The sequence below is a fragment of the Dendropsophus ebraccatus genome, chromosome 5, assembly GCF_027789765.1.
Source record: "Dendropsophus ebraccatus isolate aDenEbr1 chromosome 5, aDenEbr1.pat, whole genome shotgun sequence".
In the NCBI taxonomy this organism is placed as follows: Eukaryota; Metazoa; Chordata; class Amphibia; order Anura; family Hylidae; genus Dendropsophus; species Dendropsophus ebraccatus.
The window spans coordinates 14821320-14837600 of record NC_091458.1 but is presented as its reverse complement, the minus strand read 5'-3'; the positions used below and the strand labels follow the sequence as shown (position 1 = coordinate 14837600).

The 16281-nt window shown below is 42.0% G+C and overlaps 1 protein-coding gene across 3 annotated transcripts in view; it reads right to left on the bottom strand.

Annotated features, from left to right (window-relative positions):
- WNT11 (Wnt family member 11) overlaps positions 1 to 16281 on the bottom strand; it is a 68256-nt gene that overhangs the window by 30845 nt on the left and 21130 nt on the right. For 2 of the 3 annotated variants that reach the window (XM_069971950.1, XM_069971951.1), the window contains exon 2: positions 9641 to 9830. In XM_069971950.1, coding sequence (XP_069828051.1) covers positions 9641 to 9717 — 77 coding nt within the window. In that variant the 5' untranslated portion in view covers positions 9718 to 9830. Of the gene's footprint in view, positions 1 to 9640; positions 9831 to 14206; positions 14230 to 16281 lie in introns of those variants that run through there. The other variant, XM_069971952.1, reaches the window with a different exon arrangement.

Here is a 16281-nt window from a genome sequence, read left to right as displayed (position 1 = left end):
AGAGACGTCGCTCATTCCGAGACGGAACATTTGCCGTCCTGTAGAGAAGATGGATGGAGGCCGAACACTTCACAATGAAGAGGCCGCTCTGGTTACTACGGATACTGCACCATTATATCTGAGCCCGTACAGGGGAGACATCCCATAATATGTATGATATTGTGTTTATTCTACCAGGATCAGGACGGACCTCATTTGCTACCTGTCCCTAGAAGGAGACAATAGAACGAAATGCTGATGTCCCTGGGCAGCCATCATCCTGCTCCTTGTATCATGACTGCTGCCATCCTCAGCACAGGCGGACTCTCCCCTTATAGATTGGGCAGAGCACTCCCAAATAGCCCTGCCTGATCATAGAGAGAACTGTGTGGGTGTATAGTTACAGCTGCACAGTCATCTCTATCTCCTCCCTGCACTCATCTTTATAAACATCGAAAGAGCTGTGTGGCTATACAGTTACAGATGCACAGTCATCTCTATCTACTCCCTGCACTCATCTTTATAATCATAGAGAGAGCTGTGTGGCTATACAGTTACAGATGCACAGTCCTCTCTCTTTCTTCTCTGCACTCATCTTTATAATCATAGAGAGAACCATGTGGCTATACAATTACAGATGCACAGTCATCTCTATCTCCTCCCTGAACTCATCCTTATAATTATATAGACAACTGTGTGGTCATACAGTTACAGCTGCACAGTCCTCTCTCTCCCTTCTCTGCACTCATCTCCATGATCTTAGAAAGAATTGTATGGTCATAGAGCCACAGATGCACAGTCCTCTCTATCCCCTCCCTGCACTCATCTCTAAGATCATAGAGAGAACTGTGTGTCCATATAGTTACAGCTGCACAGTCCTCTCTATCCCCTCCCTGCACTCATCTCTTAGATCATAGAGAGCACCGTGTGGCCATATAGTTACAACTGCACAGTCCTCTCTATCCCCTCCCTGCCAAGTATATAGTATTGACCCTTCAATTGCCCTCTATTATGCTTCGTTTACACAGAGCGATAATTCGCCCAATGGATCGTTTAACAATTTTGAAGCCACAATTTGGTTTTTATACCGATCAGTGTTTAGACGAATAAATCGTTAGAAAAATCATAAGAAAAATCGTTATTGCGATCGTTTTTAAGATCGCTTAAGCCCATCTCACACATAGAGTGAATCTTTGAAAGACTGTTTACACGAAGCGGTCTGCGAATTTTTAGCGAACGATGATTTGAGAACATGTTGAAAGATCAAAATGAATAATTTCTCATTCGTCGCTTGATCGTTCGCTGTGTTTACACGAGCCGATTATCACTCAAATGCGATCGTTATTGCGAAAATTTAAACGAAAATCGTTCTGTGTAAATGCAGCATAAGAGATACTCTTAGCAACTCTGGACCAAAAGAGATACCGATCCATCCAAGATGGTTTTCTTTCGACTGCTGGTGGGTGGCAGCACATCCTCATTCATTTACATAAGTCATGGTGCCACGTGAACACCACAGCATGCCACTGGTTTTTGGTCATGTGACCAGGTTCGCTGTGTGTATGATTCCAGTTTAGTAGAATTGTCCTCCTCCATCTACATATTCTAAAACATGGAGATTACACCAATATGTTTTACATCTGGGGAATAAGCTACACCGACCACAGAAATCTTGTTTTTGTTAGATTTGCGGTCCAGAAAGGGTTAACACATGGGACCTAATGGACAGGATATTGATAGACAGATCTCGCTTTACTGCGATCCCCACGCGGGAACCTTTCCAGTTCATGAAACTCAATCTCAAGAATCAATTTCCAGCCAATATCCAACAGGTGTGAGTGCGGGAAGGCCGCTTATACCTCACATAGCACTTTCACCAAAACTCTCATCTGTCCGCCTCACACCCTACTCACAAACAAGGCCCTTTAACCCCTCGTAGGCTGGGTGTAGCAGAGCCGAGTTAGTCAATTCTTGCAAGTCATGATCATGTAACTTTAATCTTTTACACAGTGCTCTCTGCTGCCACCTCTGTCCATGTCAGGAACTGTCCAGAGCAGGAGAGGTTTTCTATGGGGATTTGCTGTTGCTCTGGTCAGTTCCTGACATGGACAGAGGGGGCAGCAGAGAGCACTGTGTCAGACTGGGAAGAATACACCACTTCATGCAGGACATACAGCAGCTGATAAGTATGGGAAGACTGGGGATTTTTAAATAGAAGTAAATTACAAATCTGTTTAACTTTCTGACACCAGTTGATTTGAAAGAAAAAAATCAGGGGAAAATACAGATTTACAGAAATGCTTTTGTTTTTCCACGTATTCGCCATGTGATTATAGATAACGTTGTTTTCACAGGTGAAATATTTCAAAAATGTATTTTTAGTGAGGAAACCACATTATTCTTCCAACCGAGATATAAACATGAAAAAAACACATGTAAAGTATGAATCCAGGCTTAGGCCATGCTCACACACAGTATTTCAGTCAGTATATTATTTAACCAAAACCAGGAGTGGATCAAAAAACACAGACAAACTAAGGGGGAGATTTATCAAACATGGTGTAAAGTAGAATTGTCTTAGTTGCCCCTAGCAACCAATCAGATTCCACCTTTCATTCCTCACAGACTCTTTGGAAAATGAAAGGTGGAATCTGATTGGTTGCTAGGGGCAACTGAGCCAGTTTCACTTTACACCATGTTTGATAAATCTCCCACTATGTTCTCATGTTCCAAATGATGGCCGCAAATAATGTTCATGATCACTGGGGAGGGAAGGTTCGGGATGGGTCATATATACAGTATTCCCGGCCGTCTATCTCTGCACTCTGTAATGCCGGGAGGGATAATCACAGGGAGGTCACCAGCAACTTGAACTCAGATTAACCCTCCTAGCATTACAGAGTGCAGAGACAGCCTGCCAGGGACTTGTTTACATCATGAATAAACGCAAAGATGGAACTGTAATCCAACTTTAAGTTGCAAAATTATTTTTATATATAGGTCTTGTACTCAAAAAAAGATACAAATAAAGTCTTTCACATAATAAACAAAGAAAGAAAGTCACCACAGTGTAACGGACGGATAGACGCTGGATGGTATTCGCACCATGCTCCGGTGCACAGCAAGTCTCAGTCCTTACGAGGCTCTCACCCTCTGGGAGATGATGACGCAGAGACGTACGCTACGTTTCGAGGGAGGGGCCCTCTTTCTCAAGCGCTCAGCGCTTGAGAAAGAGGGCCCCTCCCTCGAAACGTAGCGTACGTCTCTGCGTCATCATCTCCCAGAGGGTGAGAGCCTCGTAAGGACTGAGACTTGCTGTGCACCGGAGCATGGTGCGAATACCATCCAGCGTCTATCCGTCCGTTACACTGTGGTGACTTTCTTTCTTTGTTTATTATGTGAAAGACTTTATTTGTATCTTTTTTTGAGTACAAGACCTATATATAAAAATAATTTTGCAACTTAAAGTTGGATTACAGTTCCATTTTTGCGTTTATTCATGATATGGACACCGAGTTAGCGGCTTGGTTTTTGATTGGGACATAGTCACACAGTGTATAAGCACCAGTATTACCTTTTTATTATGTTACAGTTTTTAGGGACTTGTTTACATCAACTTTCTCAGAAGGGAGGAAGGGGGAGACAGAGAGAGAAGCTCACACACAGATTTTTGTGTCTTTAGCAGAAAGCAGCAGCTTAGAACTGGAGGAAGGAGACTTAATAGATAATAACAAGTATGGAAGGAATTGTTAGTCTTTAGGAGGGGGGATGATTCAACATGTATTTTCGCTGAGTTGGTGTTAGTTATGTTTAGTGTTAATAGGGTTACGATGAATAAGACCAGGGTTAATAAGGTCAGGGTGAGTAAGTTAAGTTTAGGTTAGGGCTTAATCCGCCGAATCGGCCTCATTTGGTCGATTATCGCTCGGTGGAATAGAGAAAACGTTCAGCCGATGATCGTGTCATCAGCTAATCGTTTATTTAGGCCCAAACCTAAAATCATCGGTCACCGACCGCGCTTCGCTGCGTTAAATAGCGATGCGCGGCGGGCAACCGACGATTCAAGCAGCATACATTAACTAGCAGGGCTTCTCCTCCGCTCCGTCGTCATCCCGGTCCCGCGGCGCAGCAGCAGCTTCAGTGCCGCCTGATTGAGCTGTCAGACCGCTCAGCCAATCACTGGCCGAGACCGCCACGGCCAGTGATTGGCTGAGCTGTCTGACAGCTCAGTCAGGCCCCTCCGGAGTTGATGCTGCGCCGCGGGACCGGGATGAAGATGGAGCGGAGGAGAAGCCCTGCTAGGTAATGTATGCTGCAAGGGCTGGAAGAACATCGGTAAAGATGTCCCTGCAGCCCTCGCTAAACGATCATTGGGCCGTGGAATAGACCCAGTTAACCTTTACATTATTGATTGGCCCGTGGAATAGGGCCCTTAAGGCCCTATTCCACGGATCGTTTAGAGGAGCAATATCGTTCGTATTCGGCCGATATCGGCCGCTACGAACGATATTCGTCCCGTGGAATAGAGTGCAACGATCAGCCGACATCGTTCATGTCGGCTGATCGTTGCAGTCGCTTGTTTTTCAACATGTTGAAAAACAAGCGACTGATATAGCAGCGATCTGCTGCCGTCGCTCCGTTGAATAGGAGCATCGGCAGCAGGCGCTGCTATATCCTATGGGCTGCCTGGGCGATCAGCGATCCCCCGGGCAGCCCCCCCAGCAGCTCCCCGCCGCCCCTCCCGCACTCACCCGCTCGCTAACGCCGCGTCGAATAGCGGCGGCAGCGAGCGGGGAACGAGGAGCAAACGAGCGCTAATAGCGCTCGTTTGCTCCTCCAAACGACTTGTGGAATAGGGCCCTTAGGCTTAGTAAAGTGAAGGTTGATAAGGTTTGGGTTAGTAAGTTTACAGATAGTAGGGTTAGGGATGGTAAGGTTGGGGATAATAGGGTTAGAGTTAATAGGGTTATGGTCCCTAACCTTAACCTCTAACCTTTCTGATTGTTAAAGATACCTATCTCTACAGCTGCCGCTGGATCAGCGGTGAATTTCTCTTGTAATCCACATGTCCGGTATCCATGAAATTGACTCACGCGGTGACGGAATTGCGTACAACCTTCACTGGATCAGGATAGAGGTTGTGTGGATTTCCATCGAATCGTGATTCACTGTCATGGAAACCGGAACATCAAGATTCCCAGAGAAATATACCGCTGATCCCGCTGTGGCTTAGTGACAGGTGCCCTTTAAAATTAAAGCTGCCTTGTTGATCAATTCACCTGAAACTAATTTCTAAACATTTTGGATTTACAGAAATCCATAATTTTGGGGGGAGAAATTGGAAAACTAAAAAAAAATTTACTCAATTCTGTTTCAGGTTAGAGCTGTATATCCGAGGACAGCTAATCCTGCAAGTACACAATTAAAGGGGTTGTTTACAAAAAAAAATCTTTTAAATCAACTAGTGCCAGAAAGTGCCAAAGATTTGTAATTTACTTCTATAACTGTATGTCTTGCAGGAAGTGGTGTATTCTTTCCAGTCTGACACAGTGCTCTCTGCTGCCACCTCTGTCCATGTCAGGAACTGTCCAGAACAGCAGCAAATCCCCATAGAAATCCTCTCCTGCTCTGGACAGTTCCTGACATGAACAGAGGTGGCAGCAGAGAGCACTGCGTCAGACTGGAAATATATCACTTCCTGCAAGACATACAGCACCTGATAAGTACTGCAAGACTGGAGATTTTTTTTAATAGAAGTAAATAACAAATCTATGTAACTTCTTGAAACCAGTTGATTTGAAAGAAACAATAGAGTACCCCTTTAACACTATATATACAGGAACTGCCTTGCAAGCAATTGTCCCAATACAAACTGACCCATCCAGCTCTGCTACATCTCTCCGGTGCAGAAGCATAATCGTCGCCCGTTTCAAGGAGCGCCATTTGGCTGTCAAGTTAATTCATTGCCGGCAGGTCTTACAAGCGATAGGACGGAAAATATCATTAGCGCCTTTCACAAACTGTGTGCGCCGGCTTATAGGAGCCACAGGCGAGAACAACAGCGAATTCCTCGACTAGAGAAAAACGTGTAAAGACCACGATCATCCGTCCTTCTGAGGGTCCTATTACACAGGCTGATTGGGGCCCAATAATAACTGTAAACTAGATCGGCGCTCGTTTACTGGGCCTATTACACGGCCCGATAATCGTTTAACAAGGGTTGCATGGACATCGTTACTGATGTCCTTGCAGCCCTTGCTTAAACTGTATACATTACCTATCCAGGCTGCAGGGCTTGTCTTGCGGTCTTCTCCCCAGGTCCCGCACGCTCCAGCTTCAGAGCAGCCTGTCTCAGATGACAGGCCGCTCAGCCAATCACTGGCCGCGGCGGTTCTGGCCTGTGATTGGCTGAGCAGCCTGTCAGCTGAGACAGGCCGCTCTGAAGCTGGAGCACGCGGGACCTGGGGAGAAGCAGAGCGCAAGAGAAGCCCTGCAGCATGGATAGGTAATGTATGCACTTTGCATATCGTCAGCCGCCAGCTGCGCACCGCTATTACACAAAGCGATGTGCGGTCAGCGCTGACAATTATAAATCCAAACCTATTTTACACGGAGCATTTACACGGAGCGACAATCGGTTGGATAGGGCCAATTATCGTTCCGTGTAATAGTACCCTGACACAACTGCATAAAATGGAAGTAAAGCTGGATTTTATTTGTCTATTACTTTTCCTACCAGATAGTTTGCGATAATTAGGTGCATGAGTGACGCCCGATTGTTTGCCGGCAATGTTTTCAAAATGATAACATTTGTCTGTACGGCCGTGTGACAATGCAGCGGCTGGCCGGCTTTGTGCGAAGCTGATCGCCCGTATCGTTCCGTTTAATGCTTATTCACAGCTGAATTCCTCCCTCAGAATGAAGCTTCTTTTGTGTCTATTCAGAGTGAATGAGAAGCTCACAATTAACCTCATCCGACCAACAATACCAGTACCCCATCCACCCTCCCCGAGGGGACAAAGAAAACTTTTGCAGATCCACAAGAATTCAAAAAGATCTTTACTACAACATTAGGAGGGATGTGGGATCAGTAACATATTTGCCTGATTAAAGGACACGTAAATATGAAATATTTAAAAAAAAAAAATAAAAAATAAAAAAAAAAAACATTTCCAGCAGGGAATAAAAAGTTTTTAGATTTGCCTAATTAGCTCATCCGTAAATACTAGGCCACCTGGATCCAAAGGAAATTTTTTACAAAATTTCCAGGAATTTTTTCGGAAAAATTTTCAGCAAGGAGACACTCCATATTGCGTTCAGGCAGGGTGACCACATGCCCCTCGCATCTGGGAAAAGAAGACCTCCCGAAGACAACGGAGGAGCAGGTGTAGTTTGTGTTGGGAAGCCCACCAGGAGAATCAGAAAAATATTGTAAAACTTGCGCTCTGAGAAGGAGGATGGGGGCAGATCTGGTGGGGTCCTTTGTTACCCAGAAATATTATCTTGTCCCATGGTAACGTAACATGGGAGAAAAATGTTGCGAGAAGTGGTTTAAAGGGGCACTTTGGTGAAAAAAAAATTTCTAGTTAAAAATCTAGTCTTCCAGTACTTATCAGCTGCTGTATGTCCTACAGGAAGTGGTGTATTCTTTCCAGTCTGACACAGTGCTCTCTGCTGCCACCTCTGTCCATGTCAGGAACTGTCCAGAACAGCAGCAAATCCCCATAGAAAACCTCTCCTGCTCTGGACAGTTCCTGACATGGACAAAGGTGGCAGCAGAGAGCACTGTGTCAGACTGGAGAGAATACACCACTTCCTGCAGGACATACAGCAGCTGATAAGTACTTGAAGACTGGAGATTTTTAAGTAGAAGTAAATTACAAATCTAACTTTTTGACAGCAGTTCATCTGAAAAGAAAAAAAATTGCAAGAGTAGCCCTTTAAGTGGGTGTGACACCACTCTAAATACTCTAACCATCACACAGTGCAGAAAAAAACAACATATGCTGCCAAAGTAATACCCCCATATAGAGCATAAATAATACCGCCACCTTTATACAGAAATAATACCACACTCAAATAACGATAGGAGATAGGCAGACTCCTAACTCACTGTAATCTAGTTGGGAAGGCACTTCTCTATGTGTATAGGCAATACTATGCGGCTAGCACTAACAGTCTGTATGTGGTAGGAACTATTAGTAGGGACTAGTATATGAACTCTCCTAGTTTCAGTAAGTTAATATTCTGCATGAGCAAACTCACATTGAGCCTATGTGTAGATGCAATATGACCCGACAGCTTATCTCCAAAAGAACAAAGGGATTAGGTGGTTAAAATCTCCCATGCCTGATCCTTCTCTCCACCATCCTCTGTTATCAGGTCCAAATATTCCAAGTAAAGAGATAAAAACAATATTCCCTCAATCCAGATAAATGTGATCCGGCTTGTATTCTCCCCCCTATATATCAGACAGTCATGGTCAACACATATCTCATGGTCATATTAAGTGGTCACTGTCGTTTCAAACAACTTCCCTTTATATGATACTAAATTCATTTTTCTTACACCAGTAAAAAAACTGCTCTAAAGTCGTGGCCACTAGGTGTCTCACTTCCCTGCAATCTGTCATCCACTGCCTGTTGTCAGGGAAAATTGTCTCTAGTAACAGCTAGATCAGGACAAAAAACGGAAAGTGGGGGTAGGGCTTACTATGTGCTCTGTGGAGGAGAGACAGATAAGGCTTGGGCTGGGTACCTGCAAGGTAGAGTATTCAAAAGGTCTGCCAACTGAAGATGTTCCACGCTGTTCCTGAAAGGTAAGTCTAGGCTTCCTTCTCATTTTTTACCACCAGAAAGCCCAGGACAGCTGTCTCTTGGTTAAATACCAATGTACCTACTGCTGTATGTCTACAGTGCTGCAGTATAAGTTTTTACTCTCACCACTGGGGTTAAAATTAAACTGAGACTACCTGTGGTGATAAGAGGAGGATGCTGTAAAATGATCTGTACAGCATTGCAGCATCATGTGACACTAGCAGATAGAGGAGCCAATAGCAGCTCCCTGTGAAATGACCTCCTCAAAGGGGACAGAGTCTGTCTATTGTCATCTATGTCCATGAGTCTTGCTGTAAAGCATATCACTAAGTGCTGTTAAAAACAGCTCAGGCAAGATGGCCGCCCTCATAATGTACAAAAATGTGAAATTAAATTTTTTTTTTAGTTAGAAAATAGAAACAGATAAGAATAAAAGAGCAAGTTTTAGTATCTGACTCTAAACGGTAAAAGAAAATTTAGGTGACACATCCCCTTTAGGCAAGGAAAGAACTAAAGTGCCCCCAAGTCACCAAGCTGGAGGGGTAAGTTTCATCACCAGACAAGGTTGGGGGCTAAAGGTCATATCAATTTACTGAAAACCAATATGGCCATGATGTAGATGAAGAAGAGGGCCTGAGCCTTTGTGTGCGCTAATAGATGGAGGTAGAGGAGATAGTTCGCAAACTTCTGATTACAATCTAGAATGCAGTACCCTACTTGACCTAAAGGTGGCAGTATTATGTGTAATGTTTTTATTTTTTTTATTTTTATTCACAAAAATGAATATGTCAGAGAGCAGATAATAACAGAAGGAGCAGTATTGCAGCGTATGGGGAGATACTCACAGCCATTTGATGCTCTGGCAAAACCTTGTGTGAAGAATGAATGTTAATACAGTCCCAATAAAGAAGTGAATCTTCATTTTCAAGAGCCACAAATAGTCCAAAGCGGGAAAAAAGAGAAACTCCAAGGCTGGCGATATCCAGAAAGGTCACTGAGGAATCGCTGTTATACTGTGGGCATCAAGGGAGGAACCTATGGAAGAGACATGATGTTTAGAATAGACCATACAATATCACATAAAGCTCATATGTAATATATATATATATATATATATATATATATATATATATATATATATATAAAATCATTTTGATTATATCAGATCCCTTTAATAACAATGCACCAGCAGGCTTTAAGCAGGGGCGTGGCTGTGGGTGGACCTGAAGATCCCAGAACCTCATGGGTGGGCTGTGCTGCTATATATTACCAAACATGGCAGATGGGAGGGGCATCACATCCATGTAACACATTAATAGGACCGGATATCATCCACTGTACTCTGGTGCCTGTCTGACTATACATGATCCTGCCCATTGGAAACAGTCCAACAACTTCTAGGACTTATAAATACATGTGACACATGGATATATAACTATGTTGAAACAACACTAGGAAAATAGGAAAAAGTTAAAGTAAAAAATAAAAAATAGCTGCCAAGTATGTGCCTGTAATCATACCGAGTCATCTACATGTCAGGGGTAATGTATCAGCCCGAAAATCTCGGCACAGTATAACAGAGATTCTGACAGCTCTGGGGCCCCTACTTTACCGGGTCAGAGGAGGCTCCAGCCCACGGATCTACACCGACATCTCCTCCTGACAGGATTCCACACATCCCCAGAATACATTACATGGCCTTATAAATTCCATAAACATCTAACATATTGACACTGTATTCTGTATTCTACTCCAGAGCCGCACTCACTATTCTGCTGGTGGGATCACTGTGTACATACATTACATTACTGATCCTGAGTTACATCCTGTATTATACCCCAGAGCTGCACTCACTATTCTGCTGGTGGGGTCACTGTGTACATACATTACATTACTGATCCTGAGTTACATCCTGTATTATACCCCAGAGCTGCACTCACTATTCTGCTGGTGGGGTCACTGTGTACATACATTACATTACTGATCCTGAGTTACATCCTGTATTATACCCCAGAGCTGCACTCACTATTCTGCTGGTGGGGTCACTGTGTACATACATTACATTACTGATCCTGAGTTACATCCTGTATTATACCCCAGAGCTGCACTCACTATTCTGCTGGTGGGGTCACTGTGTACATACATTACATTACTGATCCTGAGTTACATCCTGTATTATACCCCAGAGCTGCACTCACTATTCTGCTGGTGGGGTCACTGTGTACATACATTACATTACTGATCCTGAGTTACATCCTGTATTATACCCCAGAGCTGCACTCACTATTCTGCTGGTGGGGTGATTGTATATACATTACATTACTGATCCTGAGTTACATCCTGTATTATACCCCAGAGCTGCACTCACTATTCTGCTGGTGGGGTCACTGTGTACATACATTACATTACTGATCCTGAGTTAAATCCTAAATTATACTCCAGAGCTGCGCTCACTATTCTGCTGTTAGAGTCTATGTGCACAGTCCCCTAGTTACATAGAATAATACTATAATCTGTATACAGGCAGTAACCCCCCTGTAACCCTCTCAGTGTATAAGGACATGGTACGGCTCGGATTACTCCACTGATTGGGCCCCCTGTACATATGGTTGGGGTCACATAGCTGTATAGTTGTGCTGTATATAGGAAGCAATACTCAGTGTAATCCCCGGACCCTGATCCCACCACACTGTGACTGTCAGTGCAGGGCATAGAGCGCTTCCTCCCCCGGCCTCCGCACTATGCCGGGCCCCCTCATCTCCACACATGCTGACACGTGTCTGATACAGTATATAGAAAGGGATCAGGTGACGGTAATTTCTCGTCTCTTTTCGCCTCATTTACTCTCTTTCCCCGGCACACAGACACACAGGGCCGGCCAGTCCTCCGCCGCGTCTGAACTCCATTAGCCTAATGGGATCACATTCTTTTTGGGGATTTTTAAAGGGATTCAATAACATTAGATTTGTTTTCTACGTTCCACCCATACGTACACAGTTACATATAAGGATGGAAACCTTAGTGGGAAGTCACTCTGCCCCCTATGAATTGTGGCAGTCCCTATGGGGAGAAATAGAGGTTCTATATAAGAGACAGCGCATCATTTCCCTGACACAGAGCTCCAAATCCCCAGCACAGACATAGATCCATGAGATATGCTGGGATCAGTGCAGGGAGCTCAGCAGCTGCATGCATACTGTGCTGATACTCAGAGCAATGGATGCGGTGTATGCGGTGAGCTCCTGAGCTCCCTCTAGTGGAGGAAAGACAGTGATCATTTACTGCTCTACTAGTAATGGGAATTCAGAGCTCTGTATCATCTGTACATTGTACATAGAAAGTGATCACTCAACACAGGATATTTAGATAAATAGATAGAAAGATAGATAGGAGATAGGAGATAGATAGATAGATAGATAGATAGATAGATAGATAGATAGGAGATATATAGATAGTAGATAGATAGATAGATAGATAGATAGATAGATAGATAGGAGATAGATAGATAGATAATAGATAGATAGATAGATAGGAGATAGATAGATAGGAGATGGATAGATAGAAGATAGATAGATAGGAGATAGATAGATAGATAGGAGATAGATAGATAGATAGATAGATAGATAGATAGGAGATATATAGATAGATAGATAGATAGATAGATAGATAGATAGATAGATAGATAGATAGATAGGAGATAGATAGATAGATAGATAGATAGATAGATAGATAGATGGGAGATAGATAGATAATAGATAGATAGATAGATAGATAGATAGATAGGACATAGATAGATAGATAGATAGGAGATAGATAGATAGGACATAGATAGATAGATAGATAGATAGATAGATAGATAGATAGATAGATAGATAGGAGATAGATAGATAGATAGATGATAGATAGGACATAGATAGATAGATAGATAGATAGATAGATAGATAGATAGAAGATAGATAGGACATAGATAGATAGATAGATAGATAGATAGGAGATAGATAGATAGAAGATAGATAGATAGATAGATAGATAGATAGATAGATAGGAGATAGATAGATAGATAGATAGATAGATAGAAGATAGATAGATAGAAGATAGATAGATAGATAGATAGATAGATAGGAGATAGGAGATAGATAGATAGATAGATAGATAGATAGATAGATAGATAGATAGATAGGAGATAGATAGATAGACAGTTAGATAGATAGGAGATAGATAGATAGACAGTTAGATAGATAGGAGATAGATAGATAGATAGATAGATAGATAGATAGGAGATAGATAGATAGATAGATAGATAGATAGATAGATAGATAGATAGGAGATAGATAGATAGATAGATAGGAGATAGATAGATAGATAGATAGATAGATAGATAGATAGATAGGAGATAGATATATAGATAGATAGATGATAGATAGGAGATAGATAGATAGATAGATAGATAGATAGATGATAGATAGATAGGAGATAGATAGATAGATAGATAGATAGATAGATAGATAGATAGATAGATAGGAGATAGATAGATAGATAGATAGGAGATAGATAGATAGATAGATAGATAGATAGATAGATGATAGATAGATAGGAGATAGATAGATAGATAGATAGATAGATAGATAGATAGGAGATAGATAATAGATAGATAGATAGATAGATAGATAGATAGATAGATAGATAGATAGGAGATAGATAGGAGATAGATAGATAGGAGATAGATAGATAGATAGATAGGAGATAGATAGATAGATAGATAGGAGATAGATAGATAGATAGATAGATAGATAGATAGATAGATAGATAGATAGATAGGAGATAGATAGATAGATAGATAGATAGATAGATAGATAGATAGATAGGAGATAGATAGATAGATAGATAGATAGATAGATAGATAGATAGGAGATAGATAGATAGATAGATAGATAGATAGATAGATAGATAGGAGATAGATAGGAGATAGATAGATAGATAGATAGATAGATAGATAGATAGATAGATAGATAGATAGGAGATAGATAGGAGATAGATAGATAGATAGATAGATAGATAGATAGATAGATAGATAGGAGATAGATAGGAGATAGATAGATAGATAGATAGATAGATAGATAGATAGAAGATTGATGGAATAATTTAGAAGCAGATAAAGAAAGTTTTAAATATCTTCATATAATACAACAATTCGGGCTCCTATGTTTGGGGTGGACTTGGGGGGCACATACTATAGAGAATAAGAGGATTTGGGGTCTTATTTCTTGGGAGGCCCATACGTTACATAATATGGGGATTTGGGGGTCTTATATTTCTGGGGGGCTCATACTATATAGAGTTTTTCCTGCTGGACCTCGCACCTTCCTGTCCCTTTAATTGATTGGATGTCTGACATTTCTTGGATGTCTCACCGCGCTCGTCATTTATCTTCGGACGTTCTTGGCAATCTGTCCGGTTATTTTTAGATGTTTTCCCAAAGTCTTGAAACAACTTGCAAACCGATCGGCAGGAAGTTCTCTTCTTCTCTACTCCGGTATTGTGAAGACAGAATTTTTAAAATTCTATTGTGTAACGTCCTTGTGAGGGTGAAAATGAGACGTCTGCTGGGGCGGGAATTCACCTGTATTAACCCCTAAATGTACTTTGTTATATACAGGGATCTGCCATGGGCTAGGAGATCCCCGGCGGTCAGGTGATTGAGGGACAATGCATCCTCTTCACTGTTTTACACGGACACATTGCAGGATGAGGCGGTGGAGAAGCAGCGTAGACTTATTTAAGTAAATGGTTTTAAAGGGGTTTTTCTTTCAAATCAACTGGTGCCAGAAAGTGTCAGATATTTGTAATTTACTTCTATTAAAAAAATCTCAAGTCTTCAAGTACTTATCAGCTGCTGTATGTCCTGCAGGAAGTGGTGTATTCTCTCCAGTCTGAAACACTGTTCTCTGCTGCCACCTCTGTCCATGTCAGGAACTGTCCAGAGCAGGAGAGGTTTTCAATGGGGATTTGCTGCTTCTCTGGACAGCTCCTGACATGGACAGAGGTGTTAGCAGAGAGAGAAAGAATACACCACTTACTGCAGGACATACAGTAGCTGAAAAGTACTGGAGGACTGAAGATTAAATTTTTTTTTTTAGAAGTAAATTTCAAATCTCTGGCACTAATTGTTTTGAAAGAAATCTTTTTTTTGGTGAACAATCCCTTTAAACTGCAGTAGCATATATGGCCACAATCTATGTGCGGCGCTGTTATGAAACAGACACTCTGAAGTCTCCTGATCAGCAGGCATTAAGGCTTGGATTCCGAGCAGTCATCAATAGATGGCTGATTATAAAGCTCTGAGATACCCTTTTATTACATAGCTATAGGGTGGGAAATTATTTAAAGGGGAAGTTCACGCTACCAAGATCCATAGTGCAGCCATCAGTCATATGGTTCTAAGATACATTGGAAGAATAAGTGATAAGAAACATCTGTATTATACACAGTGTCCTTCCCATCATGCACCAGCTTGGAGCTGTAGTGTTATGAACTCTGGGGAGGAGCTTTCTCCTGTGTTCTCTGTTGCCCCCTGCTGGGTAATGAACTGTACTGCAAAGAGGTAAATAGTAACCAGGCACCTGCTGAACCATTGTGATCACAGGGTGGACGCTATATAATTATATCAGCGTGAACTGTACAGATATAGATATACAATATCCAGTTTTACCTTATCTAACACGAAAGGCTTAGATACATAGACGCAGCAGCACACTATCACACATGATAAGCTTAGGAACATTGAGGCAGAAGACAGTATGGCGCACAATACTTAGGGTCCTATTCCACCGGACGATTATTGTTCAGATTATCGTTAAATTGTTCGAATCTAAACGATAGTCGTTCGTTTGAATAGCAGTTACCGACTAACGACCGCAATCATTGATTGTTTAATAAGACCTGGACCTATTTTTATTGTTGCTCGTTCGCAAATCGTTCGCATTGAATAAGAAGTCGTTCGCAGTAGTGACAAACCGATAGCGACGACAAGACGACCGCAAGAATGATCATAAGTAACGATTCTCTTTCCATGTAAATAGGCAAACATTTTCAGGTCTTTCGCAATAGCGGTCGTTTGGATCGTTTATCGTTAACGATTATGCGTACGATAATCGTCCGGTGGAATAGGGCCCTTAGATACTCTACCCCAGATTATGGTATATGTTAGTATATGTATCTAGTATAGTATATGTATCTAACATTATCAGCTTAGATACAAAGACAGCATAGCTTTACACAGAAGAGGTTTATATAAACAGGCTCTGCAAATGGACAGTAATACCGCTATAAAACGCCTGATAGTACGATCCAGAGTGCTCACATAATACTGCCACAAGGTGAACACATATAACACAATGAATATATAACAGTACCATAAATAATACCCCCATACATTATCTATATAATACTGCCTCACTATGAACACATAATACTGCCACAGGATGCA